At 54.7% G+C, this 14,325-nt stretch overlaps 3 protein-coding genes across 3 annotated transcripts; all 3 read right to left on the bottom strand.

The window, feature by feature from the left end:
* Positions 1 to 192: 192 nt before the first annotated feature.
* LOC116799035 lies at positions 193 to 3,690 on the bottom strand. Its single transcript, XM_032711801.1, has 6 exons — positions 3,519 to 3,690; positions 3,435 to 3,481; positions 3,226 to 3,318; positions 3,097 to 3,187; positions 2,932 to 3,044; positions 193 to 2,884 (listed from the first exon to the last, which is right to left on the bottom strand). Exons 1-6 carry the CDS (start codon positions 3,656 to 3,658, stop codon positions 2,154 to 2,156), a joined length of 1,215 nt encoding a protein of 404 aa, XP_032567692.1. The 5' UTR covers positions 3,659 to 3,690; the 3' UTR covers positions 193 to 2,153.
* DDA1 (DET1 and DDB1 associated 1) lies at positions 2,402 to 11,573 on the bottom strand. Its single transcript, XM_032711815.1, has 5 exons — positions 11,525 to 11,573; positions 7,742 to 7,822; positions 7,259 to 7,310; positions 6,892 to 6,953; positions 2,402 to 5,654 (listed from the first exon to the last, which is right to left on the bottom strand). Exons 1-5 carry the CDS (start codon positions 11,525 to 11,527, stop codon positions 5,544 to 5,546), a joined length of 309 nt encoding a protein of 102 aa, XP_032567706.1. The 5' UTR covers positions 11,528 to 11,573; the 3' UTR covers positions 2,402 to 5,543.
* A 761-nt stretch (positions 11,574 to 12,334) lies between these two features.
* Positions 12,335 to 13,565, bottom strand: MRPL34 (mitochondrial ribosomal protein L34). The gene is made up of 2 exons (XM_032711812.1): positions 13,354 to 13,565; positions 12,335 to 12,762 (listed from the first exon to the last, which is right to left on the bottom strand). Exons 1-2 carry the CDS (start codon positions 13,548 to 13,550, stop codon positions 12,489 to 12,491), a joined length of 471 nt encoding a protein of 156 aa, XP_032567703.1. The 5' UTR covers positions 13,551 to 13,565; the 3' UTR covers positions 12,335 to 12,488.
* Between the last annotated feature and the right edge of the window lie 760 nt (positions 13,566 to 14,325).

Genomic DNA, 14,325 nt, shown 5'->3' with positions numbered 1-14,325 from the left:
TGGGGTGTCGTTATAATTATTATCAGCACGTTATTATATCGTTATTGTTGTAATTAGTGTGGATTGCACAGTGTTAAGGGGATGAGGATCCCTGGAAAAGGCAGGTGGGGACACCACGGACACCCTTCAGGATAAAGCTCCAAGGACAAGCCCCAACCACGATGGGATCAAGCAGAGGAAGAATAAAGCAAGTTCTGATGCTCTAAATTCTGCAAATTTATTGTACACAGTATCAAACATGGAAGAGTTTAAAAAGAAACGGAAAAAAAAAAAAAAAAATGAAAAAAGAAAAAATTCCAATGGCCACGACAATTCCAACCCGGCTGACGGGGGATTCACAGGCACCTCCCAGGGAAAACCCACCTTTTCCAGCCCCACGAGACGAGGTTTGTGCTAAAAACAAGAGGAGTGAAGTCGCCAAGAGAGGGTGGAAGGAAGAGACTCTGGATCTTGAGGCTGCAAACGGAAAAATCCGGGAAAATCCGGCACTGGGGGATGGTGGAGCCTCCTGGAGCTGCTCCTGGACACCCACCCGGGACTGGAAACACCCAAGGAAGGTGGTTAATTAACTCTGAGCTGATTAGTGGATGTGTCTGGGAATGGGCACGAGCCCAGCCCAGGGGTGACTCAGCCCATTCCAGGGGGATCAGTCACCCCGGATCCATTGGGAGCAGCTCCTCCTGCTCCCCCCCAGCCCCTTCCCACCCCCTTGACCAAAGCAGGGAAGAGCCTTTGCCCCCTCAGACCATCCCAGACCTCCAAACCCCACCAGCCCTGGGTGTGTCTGGAGCAGAATCCCGGGATCTGGTGCTGCAGGACTCGGGAGATCCCGGGATGAGCCGTTCAGGGATGAGGGGGGGAGTGAAAGGTGCCAAATAAAGTTTCCTTCAGCCAAGAAAACGAGGAAATGGGAAGGCCCAAGAGCACAGATCCCCATCCTCGTGCTGCAGGAGGCAGCTCCCAGTGGGATTCACATCCCTGTGGGGCTGGAGAGAGGAGGGACAGTGTGGTCTCCCATCCCCAGGGGAAGGAGAACAGGAGCAGGGGGAAAAGCTGTGGAAAAGCTGTGGGAATCCTCATGCAGCCCCCTCTCCCACATGGAAACATCCCTGCTCTGACACAGGGCCGGGATTTCCAGCCTCGCCAGCCGAACACTCCCTTCCCATCAGCAAAACCGGGAATTCTGCAGAGGGTCAAAGCCACCTCTGGAAGCATCAGGGCCACCAAGAGGACCTTTGTCAATCCCTAAAACCAGGCAATTCCTCCTCATATTGGAGAAACGTGGGGTTGCTGGGAATAGGGAGATTAGTTCCTGTTATCTGGGGACACACTGGGAAAGTTTTGCCTTTGAAAGGGGATCCTGGAGAATCTGGGAGGTTGGATTTCATTCCCTCGCTCCAAGATGTTCCCCCCCCGAGCCCAGGTTTGGTCTTTCCAACATTCCAATATTTTTTCCCTGATGGGCTTCACCAGAGCCACGATCCAACACCCTCTGCTGGCAGCTGCTCCCAAACAAACACAACCCTCTCTTCCTTAAGGGAAAGGATTTCCCCGTTCTCATACATCCAAAAAATGCAATATATAGGACAAAACCTGGGAGGGACCAGCTGGAATCCCTCTGGACACGCTGTCCCACAATCCCTTGGCTGCTGGGATGTCGTTAATGCAGGAAAATAAATTAGTTTTATTAGTAAAAAAAAAAGAAAGACTGGAAATATAAGTGGGGACAGAGCTGCAGGGTTGGGAAAAAATCCCAAGACTCCTTAGCCTTTGCTTTAAGGCCAGTGTCAAACTCCCAAAAAATAAAGCTTTGAAGTCAAACCTGTCCCAGTTATCCAGGAGAGAGGGAAAAAAAAAAACAAACCAGACTAATATTTCAAAATTTGCCTCCCAGTGAGTCAGGGAATCATGGAATGCCCTGAGCTGGAAGGGACCCCCCTGTGTGGGCACATCCCGGTGTTTTGGGGTTGGGAAGGACCCTGGGAGGTCCCTCAGGAAAGTTCCCAAGAGGAGACACCAACAAACCAAACCCAGCCAAGGGTCAGCCACCAACTCCAGCGGCACGTCCTGGCCACAGCTCCCTGTGGATTCACCTGAAATCCACCCTTCCCCTCGACATTCCCCATCCCTGACTCTTCCACAGGGACCTTTTGTCACCGTTCCTCCCCCAGGAACCAGCAGTGCCCAAACGGGACCAAGAACCGAGTCAAGGAGTCACCCGAGATTCCGGTGGCAGGAAAAGGCATTTCCCAACTTTTTAATGTTCTAAATGCACCCAAAACACATCCAGTCGCTCCCACGGGGCGGGGGGAGCTGCTCCCGGGTGGATCCATCATCCCTCCACGCGCCCAGTTCCGAGAAGAGACGCACAGTTCAACCGAAACACCCCAAAATTCCCATCTCGGACAAGTAGCTCGAGTTTTCATTAAAAAAAGCCAGATTTTAGTAAACAATTGGTAACAGAAACAATAAAAATCCCACTGTGCAGACATAGAAAACCCCCGGAGGGTCACGAGATCCCGGGAACAGGAGGAGAAGTCGGAGGAGCCGGGAATTGTACAAACAAGGTGGGCAAAAATCCCAGGCTTGGTGGTTTTTTTAAGGGTTTTTCGTTGTTTCAATGCACTAAGGCACCAGGAAGTCACAGTTAGGCAAAGATCTTCCATGGAACATTCCAAGCCCAGACACTCACCATGGGAACACGGGATCAGAGGGCAGGGGGGGAGAGGGGCCAGGAAAAAAACCTGGAATGAGCTGGAGGAGGAGGAAGGGAGTGCTGGGTGCAGAGAGGATGGAGGAGGACAGACTGCAGGGATCCCAAATCCAGGGATGGGATAAGGACAGACTGCAGGGATCCTAAATCCATGGATGGAATGAGGACAGACTGGGAATCACAAATCCATAGAATCCATGGCAAGGATGAAGACAGACTGCAGGGATCCCAAATCCAGGGATGGGATAAGGACAGGTTGCAGGGATCCCAAATCCAGGGATGGGATAAGGACAGACTGCAGGGATCCCAAATCCAGGGATGGGAGGAGGACAGACCAGGGGGATCCCAAATCCATGGATGCGATGAAGACAGGCTGCAGGGATCTCAAATTCATGGATGGGTTGAGGACAGACTGTGGGGATCCCAAATCATAGATGGGATGAGGACAGGCTGCAGGGATCCCAAACCCATGGACACTAGGAGGACAGGCTGCAGGGATCCCAAATCACAGATGGGATAAGGACAGGCTGCAGGGATCCTAAATCCATGGATGGAATGAGGACAGGCTGCAGGGATCCCAAACCCAGGGATGGGAGGAGGACAGACTGGGAATCACAAATCCATAGAATCCATGGCAAGGATGAGGACAGACTGCAGGGATCCCAAATTCAGGGATGGGAGGAGGACAGACTGGGAATCACAAATTCATGGAATCCATGGCTGGGATGAGGACAGACTGCAGGGATCCCAAATCCATGGCTGGGAGGATGACACTGCAGGGATCCCAAATCCATGGATGGCAGGAGGACAGACTGCAGGGATCCCAAATCCATGGATGGCAGGAGGACAGACTGCAGGGATCCCAAACACCCTCCTGCTCGTGCACCAACACCAGAACCCCCAAACCACTTTGGCCCTGGGGTCATTTGGTCCCCGTTTCTCCATCGCTCCCAAACCACTCGGGAAAGGCAACTTTCACCTGCTAAAACCACCTGCGACATTCCCAAGGCTCCCAGCACCCTTCTCAAGGACACAGAGGGAACACAACGGGGGTTTAGGCCAGGAAGGAACTGCCAACTCTTTAATGGTACGTGGCGGGGCCGCCGGCACAGCCCGGATACAGCGCGGAACAGCCCCGGCCCTGCGCACGCTCCGGCTCCAGCCGCCTCCTCCTGCCCTCCCTCGGGGCCTTGGAGCTCCTCCAAGGACTCCTCACATCCGGCTCTGGGTCATCCCGGTGTCTCACGGCGCGTCCGGAGGGCGGGAGCCCCGGCAGGAATCCTCTTCCCCACGCGGAGACCCCGGGAATGGCCCTCTGGATCTTCGCCCCGGCGCGTCCCAGGTGGCTCCAGGGGGTGGGAAGGGGCCGCCACAGCAGGAAGGGGACGTTTTCTGAGGCAGGTCCAGGGTTCTAAACTACTCGGTGTCGAACTCATTCACAATCCCGGTGCCTAAAGGGACGTTTAAAATTCCAGCGGGAGCCGCGTCCTGCTCTTCCTAAGGTTCTGCTTCCGCCCCGTCCCTGCGCCCCCGGAGGGGATGTGTGGCACCCCTGGGACGGGCAGGGGTGGGGGGGGACAGGGCCAGCAGGAACCCTCAAAGCCCCTCGGAGCCAGGCTCTCCAGGATCTCCGGGAAAAAAAAACATCCGTGTGGTTCCCTGGTGTCGGGGGTTTGTCGACGAGGAAAAAAACACAGCTACGAACGCCACGATCTCAGCGACCACAGTGGGGATCAGCTCCTCGGGGCAAAGCACACACGACATCGTGACTAAGCTACTCCTTTCCTGGCCCCTCCCGGTGACGACGCTCCTCTCCACGAGTCCTGGACCTCTGGATCCACCGGGATGACTGACAGGTCTCCGTTTCGGCTCCTCTCAGAGCCAGGGAAGGGTTACAGGCGACAGGCACTGAACTGTCACAGTCCGAAGGGATTGGTCGTCAGCACAGACCATGGAAGCTCACGTTTGATCCACTCCACGTCCTGCATTCCTGGCAGGAAAAGCCACTGTACCATTCTCCAGAGCCGAGGGATGAGGCAGGGAAGCAGGTGCCGAGGTGCTCCCGGAGCAGATCCAGCGGTGCCGACCCCCGTCCATCCCCTCGGCCTCTGCCGGGACACGCGGCCGGAGCGGGATGGGAGGATCCTTTTATTCCAGCGGAGAAATCGCGGGGATCAGGCCACTCCAGCCCGGCAGGAGGTGGGAATTTGAGAGCGACAAAAGCAACACACCTTTCACCGCAGCCCTGCAGCGCCACGGGAGGAGGCTCGTGGGCCAGGCCCGGGAACACGGCCGGGATGGAGCTGCCAAGGAATCTGCTCCCGTCAACACCCCCCCTCAGCGGCATCCGGGACTGGTTTGGAATATTTGAGGGAAAATAAAAAAAAAACGTCCCCACAGTTATGGCTGGATGGGGAACACCCAGAGGAGTGAGCCCCTTGGAATACGTCAGCGGTGAGGGGACGGCCCCGGGAGGTCGCAGGGAGCAGATCCCACCGACCCACTCAAAAGTGACAACGTGGTATTTTTTGGGAAGGAGGGGACTAAGGTTCTGCTGCGTGGACTGCCCGGTCCCACCGCTGCTCCGGGAGCTGGGGGGGCATAAATAAAAAAAACAAAACCAAAAAAAAAAACAACTGGAGGAGGAGGAGGAGGGAGAGGGGAAGAAAAAAACCCAAAATAAATACATTGGCTCCCGTGGAGTCAGAAGTGGTTTGGGCTGCGCCGTGGGGAGGGGGGATAAAAGGAAGGGGGGAGAGGGGCCAAATTTACACACGTGGAGACAGAGCGGGAAGCGCTGGAAGGAGCGGAGGGAGAGCCCAGGCTCGCTCTAAGTGTCCTCGTTCATGTCCTGGCTGTCTGTCCGAGCGATTTTCCGCGGAGGCGCCGAGTTCTCCCCCTCGATCTCCACCTGCTCCTGGTCTCGCTTCTTCGCCGCATTCTGGGGGGACAGAGGGACCCCCGTGAGCCCCCCCAGGCCCTGCATCCCACCTGCATCCCACCGGGAATGAGGGACCCCCGTGAGCCCCTCCAGGACCTGCATCCCGTCTGCATCCCACGGGGAATGAGGGACCCCTGTGAGCCCCCCCAGGCCCTGCATCCCACCAGGAATGAGCCCCCCTGAGCCCTGCATCCCATTGGGAATGAGGGACCCCCATGAGCCCCCCCAGGCCCTGCATCCCGTCTGCATCCAGCTGGGAATGAGGGACCCCCGTGAGCCCCCCCAGGCCCTGCATCCCACCTGCATCCCACTGGGAATGAGGGACCCCCGTGAGCTCCCCAGGGCCTGCATCCTGCCAGGAATGAGCCCCCCCAGGCCCTGCATCCCACCAGGAATGAGGGACCCCTGTGAGCCCCCCCAGAGCCCTGCATCCCACCAGGAATGAGGGACCCCCATGAGTCCCCCAGGACCTGCATCCTGCCGGGAATGCGCCCCCCCAGGCCCTGCATCCCACTAGGAATGAGGGACCCCCCATGAGTCCCTCCAGGCCCTGCATCCCACCTGCATCCTGTTGGGAATGAGGGACCCCTGTGAGCCCCCCCAGGCCCTGTATCCTGCCGGGAATGAGCCCCCCCAGACCCTGCATCCCATCGGGAATGAGGGACTCCTGTGAGCCCCCCCAGGTCCTGCATCCCACTGGGAATGAGGGACCCCTGTGAGCCCCTCCGAGCTCTGCATCCCACTGGGAATGAGGGACCGGGAATGAGGGACCCCCGTGAGCCCCCCCCGAGCCCTGCATCCCACTGGGAATGAGGCACCTGAACTTCCCAAACCTCCCAAATCCCTGAACTTCCCAAACCTCCCAAATCCTTGTCACACACAGACATTTCCTTTTCAGCCTCCCCATTCCTTCCAATTTTCCCTCTCTCCACGTTTTCCCTCTCTCTCTGCCCTGCCCCCTGGTTACACCAGGTTGATGGATCCACGATGGAACTGGGCATTCCCAAATTCCAGGTTAAACCTGGAGTTAACTGAGCTTTTTTATGTCCCTTATAGTTCAAAACAAATCAGGTTTTTCTTCCATTTCCAAGAGCTGGGCAGAGCCAGAACCTCCTCACGCCCTCTTTGCTGAGCTGTTCCCACTTCATTTTAACTAACCCTCAATATTTTGATGATTCTTCAGCCCAATTAAGCCCCAATCAAGCCAAAACATGAATATTAAAGCCCCACAAGGTACCTTTTTGTCCCACTGCTGGTGTAAATAACGCAAGAGGATATTTGTCTTTTCTGTTACTATGACTAAAAAAAAAAACACAAAAAGAGAGAAAAACACACCAGGGTCATTTTAAAGACAAGTCTCAAACCATTTTAAGTCTCAAACCATTTTAACTCTCAAACCATTTTAACTCTCAAACCACTTTAACTCTCAAACCACTTTAACTCTCAAACCACTTTAACTCTCAAACCACTTTAACTCTCAAACCACTTTAACTCTCAAACCACTTTAAACCATTTAAGTTTCAAATAAAGGAGATTATACACGTGATTTTTTTAATATCAGACCAGCATGAAGACATTTTAAAAAATGAGATTTTGACACTCACTTTGTTCAGAGGGAAATTCTCTCGTGGGCAGATAAACTGATGGGCGTCTGTTCTGTAGCAGAATTAGAGCAAAGACAGTCAAAAAGGGGATTTTTTTCTTTTAACCCAAACCTGAAATGTCCATAAAATGGACTAAAAATTCTCTATATGGTTCTCTAATAACACATAATATGAATAATTATTATATGTTATATAAAATTCTCTAACAAAATAATATTCTCTCTCTATAAATCTATAATAATACATAATATAATGGACATAACTTGTGATTCTATCCAGCCCATTCTTATCCATTTTTCAGGACACAGGCTCTGGAATTCAGGAATTTACTCACAAACGAGGCCCTGGAGCCGTGTGGAAATTCCATGGGAGGTTTTCCTTGCCAAGCCCAGCTCCTCCACTCTCATTTAAATTCATTTCTCCCTTAATTTCCCATCCTTTCCCCCTCCCCCCCCAATCCCTGGGATTTTTGGGAATACTCACGGATGCTTTACACACGGAATCCGCATGGAATCTGCTGAAGTTGCTTTTGTTGTAGACTGGTAACCCCTTCAAAAAATCTGCCTGGAAACACCAAAAAAAAAAAAAAAAGTCAGGAAAAAGGAGGGATATTCCCAGGAGGAACTGAGGGATGCTCTGAGATCCCATGGAACCCCTCCCAAATTACCTGTGCCAAGCAAACCAACCCCAAAATTCGGGAACTGAGGTAAAAAAGCTGCTTGTTAAAGGTATTTTTGGCACAACAAACCAATTGCTCCTTATAATAATATATATAATAATATATCACATAGTCTACTTTATATAATAAGTTGTAATTATGTATTACATATTGTGTATGTATTACAATATGTGTATGTATTACATACACATATTGTGTATTATTATATTGTATATTATATAAAATACTAATTCCTATTATTTTTATATTAACTCCTATCCTTTTATATTAACTCCTATTATTTTATATTAATTCCTATTTTTGTATTAACTCCTATTATTTTTATATTAACTCCTATTATTTTATATTAATCCTTATTTTTTGTATTAACTCCTATTATTTTCATATTAACTCCTATTATTTTATATTAATCCCTATTTTTTGTATTAACTCCTATTATTTTCATATTAACTCCTATTATTTTATATTAATTCCTATTTTTGTATTAACTCCTATTATTTTTATATTAACTCCTATTATTTTATATTAAGTCTTATTTTTGTATTAATTCCAATTATTTTTATATTAATTCCTAGTATTTTTAAATTAATTCCTATTATTTTATATTAATTCCTATTTTTATATTAATTCCTATTATTTTTAAATTAATTCCTATTTTTATATTAATTCCTATTATTTTTAAATTAATTCCTATTATTTTTAAATTAATTCTGATTATTTTTAAATTAATTCTGATTATTTTTAAATTAATTCTGATTATTTTTAAATTAATTCTGATTATTTTTAAATTAATTCTGATTATTTTTAAATTAATTCCGATTATTTTAAAATTAATTCCGATTATTTTTAAATTAATTCCGATTATTTTTAAATTAATTCCTATTATTTTTAAATTAATTCCGATTATTTTTATATTAATTCCTATTATTTCCTGGGGCCCTAACCCACCCTCATGAACCAATCCTGCTGCAGAAGGCCCCGTTTCAGCCCTGGGAGAGCAGGGAAAAGGCCTGGAATTGCTTGGAATCGTATCCCTGGATACTGAGCCCTGGGCAATCCCCCGAGTGCAACGATCCCAAACCAACCAGCCCGGGGGGTCAGGGCTGTGTTTACACACCCAGGGCACAGGGACAATGTCACAGGGGGAATGTCCCCTCTGCCACTCGTTAACCAGGGAAAACCCACCCCAGCCAACCCTCTGGGAAGGGAAAACCAGGAAAACCCATCCCAGCCAACCCTCTGGGAGGGGAAAACCAGGAAACCCCATCCCAGCCAACCCTCTGGGAGGGGAAAACCAGGAAAACCCATCCCAGCCAACCCTCTGGGAGGGGAAAACCAGGGAAACCCATCCCAGCCAACCCTCTGGGAAGGGAAAACCAGGAAAACCCATCCCAGCCAACCCTCTGGGAGGGGAAAACCAGGAAACCCCATCCCAGCCAACCCTCTGGGAGGGGAAAACCAGGAAACCCCATCCCAGCCAACCCTCTGGGAGGGGAAAACCAGGGAAACCCATCCCAGCCAACCCTCCAGGAGGGGAAAACCAGGAAAACCCATCCCAGCCAACCCTCTGGGAAGGGAAAACCAGGAAAACCCATCCCAGCCAACCCTCTGGGAAGGGAAAACCAGGAAAACCCATCCCAGCCAACCCTCTGGGAGGGGAAAACCAGGGAAACCCATCCCAGCCAACCCTCTGGGAGGGGAAAACCAGGATCCAAAGGGAGCAGCCACCCCACTTCCTTTGGGGAAAGGCAGAACCCCAAAAAAACCAATGACATAATTATGGAACTCTGGCTCCCCTAAGATTTGGGAAGTGTCCCGTGTCCCTCGGCTTCCTGGAGGGTGCCAGACCTTGACTAAAACCAGGAAAGTGGGGGAAAAAAAACCCCCAAATCTCTGGGTCATGGTCTCAGGTTTGGGAAGGAACTGGGAAGAGGGGGGGACACACACAGGGCTCTGTCCCACGGGATGGGACACAGGGGGGAGTGGGAGAGAGGAAATCCATGGATATGGGCTGGGAACGGCCTCCTGAGCTGGCAGCAGGGGGACTCCTGGGCATGGGGACACAGGGACACGGGGACATGGGGACACAGGGACACCTGAACATGGGGACAGGGGGATATCTGGACATGGGGACACACGGACATGGGGACATGGGGACACATGAACACAGAGACACAGGGCCATAGGGACACAGGAACATGGGGACATGGGGACACAGAGACACAGGGACACCTGGATATAGGGACACAGGGACACCTGGGCATGGGGACACACGGACACGGGGACATGGGGACACACGGACACCTGAACATGGGGACAGGGGGATATCTGGACATGGGGACACATGGACACAGGGACAGGGGAACACAGGGACACCTGGGCATGGGGACATGGGGATATCTGGACATGGGGACACAGGGACATGGGGACATGGGGACACCTGGACATGGGGACAGGGGGATAACTGGACATAGGGACACCTGGACATAGAGACAAGGGAACACCTGGGCATGGAGACTATGGGGACACTGGGACACCTGCACAGAGACCCATGGGGACACCTCCCCCAGCCCCCCTCCCTGGGGATCATTCTGGGGCTGGGGGGGCCCCCCAAGCACCCCTCATCTCAGAGAGACCCCAATCCCCCCTTTCTGCCCCCCAAACTGAGGGTGGGGAAGCCCCCCCAGCCTCACCCTCCAGCCATGGTGGGGAACAGCCTGTACCCCAAAGTGCCTCCCCCTAAAAGATCAGAAGAGGGGGAACCCCCCCTGCCTGGGGTGCCTCAGTCCCCCCTTAGCCCCCCACCTCACAACCCTCAATAATGCACAACCCCCACACCCCTCAACCCTGAGGGTGGGAGCCCCAAAAACTCCCCCAAACCCCTCAACCCTTAAGGACCTACAGCCCCCGCCCCAAAGGGTGGGAACCCCTAAACCCCCCCAAACCCCTCAGACCTCAAATCCTCAAGAACCTCCGCAAATCCTTAAGGATGTACAACCCCCACACCCCAATCCCTAAGGACGGGACCCCCCCACGCCCCCACAGCCCCCCCAAACCCCTTCAGAGCCCCCCTCAAGCCTCCTCAGACCCCAAAACCCCACACTCCTCAGCCTCCACTAATTCTTAAGAATATACAACCTCCCTACCCCCATCCCTATGGGTGGGAACACCCCCACACCCCCTCAGCCCCCCCACGCCCCCTCAGCCCCCCAAAACCCCCTCAGCCCCCCCCAAACCCCCTCAGCCCCACCGCCCCTCCCAAATCCTTAAGAACGCACAAACCCCCGCACCCTCGCTCCTGAGGGCGGGACTCCCGCACACCCCTCAACCCCCCCAACCCCCTCAGCTCTTCCCAACCCCCTCAGTCCCCCCGAAGCCCCCTCACACCCCCCGTCCCACCCCCAGGCCCCTCGGCCCCACCGCCCCCGCCGCGGCCCGGGCGGGCGCGGGCCCCGCAGGCCCGGAGGCGGGCGCAGCCCCTGGGAGCGGCGGCGCGGGGCCGTGCGGTGTCGCGGGGCCGGCGGCGGGGCCCCCCGGGTGGCGGTGGCGGGGCCGGGGCCGCGCTCGGGGCGGGGGGTCTCACGTACCATCTTCGCCGCCGCCGCCGGGAGGAGCCGCCCGGGCCCGCCCACTGCCGCCACCGCCCGCCCCGCGCGCCCCTATTGGTCCCCGCCTCTGCTCCGCGCGCCCCTATTGGAGACTGCGCCCGTCAATCACGGTGCGTCGGGGTTCGGTTGAGGCAGGAAGTGCCCGAGCGGAAGGGTGGGGTGCGCCGCTGGAAGGACCCGGATGTGGCGCCGCGCGGCGTGATGGGAGTCGTAGTTCGAGGGGGTCGTTCAACCCCTTAATGAGGGCGCTGCTCATTAGCGGCGCTTATGAGAATCACAGAATCAACCAGGTTGGAAAAGGCCTCCGAGATCATCCAGTCCAACCCATGACCCAACACCACCTTGTCACCAGGTGCCACATCCAGTCTCTCCTCAAACCCCCCCAAGGATGGTGATGCCACCATGTCCCCAAGCAGCCCTTTCCAAGGCCTGATGCCAAGAGCTTCTTCCTAATGTCCAACCTAATCCCATCCCCACCCCAGAGCTGCTGCTGAGAGCCAGGACCCCGAGCCTGGAGCAGCTCAGGGGGCCGGAGCAGAAAAGAGCAGAGGTGTGACATGAATTAAATCCGAATTCCCTCCCTATTTCCATTCCCACCGTCCCTCTGAATCCTTCCATCCTTCCACGGCATCCTTCCCCACCAGCTGTGACCCCAGATTCCCTCTCCCCGTTAAGTTTTCCACCATAATTAGTGCAGAGAATCGAGGAGAGAGGCTCAACCACACTTTGGGTGTTTATCCCGGGACAACCACGAAATCCCGGGACAAACACAAGCGAAACCAGCCACAATTTACAACTCGAGAAACAATTTAAATGTACGCTTTAAGAAGCAATTTAAATTTACAATTTAAGGCCTGGCCAAAGCCCCAGGAACAACCCCCGGGCACCACCCCCTGGGCTCAGCCGGACCATCCCAAATTCCCGGTGGGTTCGGGGCCGTCCCTCAGTGGCTCAGCGACTTCCTGCCCTTGAGCATCCGGCGCAGGATCACGGCGATGCCGCCGGGGGTGCTGATCCTCCGGATCCAGCCGTGCGTCTTCTTGCGCTTCCTGTTGTTGGGCTGGTACTCGTTCCCTCGGGCTTTGCCGCGGAGCTGCTGGAACCTCCAGGGAGCCCCCGGCAGGCGGCCGAGGGCGGGGGGGTGGCCGGGGAGGAGCTCCGGGGAGTTGGGAAGGAGCGGGAAGGGGCAGGGGAGGGCGCGCTGGAGCAGGGAAAACCTGGGGGGGGAAAGGGGGGAAGATAAAAAGAGTGAGGAGAGGTACGGGAATAACGGGATAGAACCGTGGAGTCGCTAGGGCTGGAAAGGACGTTGGTATTTGTCGAGCCCAGCACCGCTAAGGTCACCACCAACCCTATCCCCAGGGGCCACATCCGCGTGTTTTATGGACACCCCCAGGGATGACGGCACCGGGCGGTGTTTCCCGGTGCTTTATACCCCTTTTCCATGAGGGAATTCCCACAATGTCCCACCTGACCCTCCCTTGGCACCGCTTGAGGCCGTTTCCTCTCCTCCTGTCCCTTGTTCCCTGGGAGTAGAGTCCGACCTCCCCCCGGCTCCCCCCTCCTGTCAGGGGGTTGCAGAGCCAGAAGGTCCCCCCTGAGCCTCCTTTTCTCCGGGCTGAGCCCCCCCAGCTCCCTCAGCCGCTCCTGCTGCTCCAGCCCCTTCCCCAGCTCCCTCAGCCGCTCCCCATCAGCCCTGACCCCCCACACCCCTCCCGCCGCCCCGGCCCGTTCTCCCCTCGCTGTCCCGCCGCTCTCCCGAGGGTTTCACCCCCCGTTCTCCCCCCGGGTAGCGGCACCGTCGCTACCTGCGACCCCACACCGGGCCCAGCGCCGCCATCGCGCCCCGCCCGCCAACAACGCCGCTGCCCATTGGCTCCTTCCTGCCGGCCAATCGCAGCCGGCGTCGCCCGCAAGGGCTGACGGGGGTTGTGGTCCCTGGGAGCTCGCCCCGCTGTTTCCATGGCAACGGCCCCACCGCGGCCTGGTGGCCACTGCGGCACATCGACCCCCTGGTTGTGCCCCCTGGTTGTCCCCAACGCTGTCACGACGTGCAGCGCAATACAAAGGCACCGGGGAGACCTTTCCAGTGCCTAAAGGGGGTCCTGGAGAGCTGGAGAGGGACTTGAGACAAGGAGGGACGGGACACAGGGAATGGCTTCCCACTGGCAGAGGGCAGGGTTGGATGGGATACTGGGAAGGAATTCTTCCCTGTGAGGGTGGTGAGGTCCTGGCACAGGTTGCCCAGAGCAGCTGTGGCTGCCCCATCCCTTCAAGTGTCCAAAGCCAGGTTGGACGGGGCTTGGAGCAACCTGGGATAGTGGGAGGTGTCCCTGCCCATGGCAGGCAGTGGCACTGGATGGACTTTAAGGTCCCTTCCAACCCAAACCATTCTGAGATTCTGTGATTGCTTTTCTGGACCGATCCCAGCTGTATCCCAAGAGCAGGCACAGCTCTGGGCTTTTTCCCTGCTGGACTTTGTGTCCCGGCAGAAATCGGCCCGTCGGGTGAGGGAATGCAGCTCAGCCATCCCAAAATGTGAAAAGAAACCAAAAACCACCCCTGATCTCACATGTGTCCTCCTTTCACAGCCCAGGGGGCTTTTGGTGTTCAGACGCCGGTGCTGAGCCCCGACACACTCATGGCCCCGTCACGCCCATGGCATTGACACGCTCATGGCCTCTGGGAAGCCACAAACACCAGAATGTTCGGAAAACAAGCTAAAAAGGGACCTCTGTCCCTTATCCCACTGGAAGAGCCAAAGCCCGGAGCGACTCCCA

This window comes from Chiroxiphia lanceolata, chromosome 27, assembly GCF_009829145.1.
Source record: "Chiroxiphia lanceolata isolate bChiLan1 chromosome 27, bChiLan1.pri, whole genome shotgun sequence".
Classification (NCBI taxonomy): Eukaryota; Metazoa; Chordata; class Aves; order Passeriformes; family Pipridae; genus Chiroxiphia; species Chiroxiphia lanceolata.
Note: the sequence above shows the minus strand (reverse complement) of the source record. Positions and strands in the feature narration are given on the sequence as shown.

What these genes read in the sequence shown, in the direction of transcription:
- LOC116799035 (XM_032711801.1), bottom strand. Translation starts at nt 3,658, where the DNA reads ATGGAGAAACGGGGACCAAATGACCCCAGGGCCAAAGTGGTTTGGGGG. An exon ending in TGCAGTCTGTCCTCATCCCA is followed by an intron (nt 3,319 to 3,434) that starts GCCATGGATTCC and finishes TGTGATTCCCAG; the next exon opens with TCTGTCCTCCTCCCATCCCT. An exon ending in AACCCATCCATGAATTTGAG is followed by an intron (nt 3,045 to 3,096) that starts ATCCCTGCAGCC and finishes TCCCCCTGGTCT; the next exon opens with GTCCTCCTCCCATCCCTGGA.
- DDA1 (XM_032711815.1), bottom strand. An exon ending in ATTCCGTGTGTAAAGCATCC is followed by an intron (nt 7,311 to 7,741) that starts GTGAGTATTCCC and finishes ATTCTGCTACAG; the next exon opens with AACAGACGCCCATCAGTTTA. An exon ending in AGAATTTCCCTCTGAACAAA is followed by an intron (nt 6,954 to 7,258) that starts GTGAGTGTCAAA and finishes TTTTTTTTTTAG; the next exon opens with TCATAGTAACAGAAAAGACA.
- MRPL34 (XM_032711812.1), bottom strand. Translation starts at nt 13,550, where the DNA reads ATGTGCCGCAGTGGCCACCAGGCCGCGGTGGGGCCGTTGCCATGGAAA. An exon ending in GGCCCGGTGTGGGGTCGCAG is followed by an intron (nt 12,763 to 13,353) that starts GTAGCGACGGTG and finishes TTCCCCCCCCAG; the next exon opens with GTTTTCCCTGCTCCAGCGCG.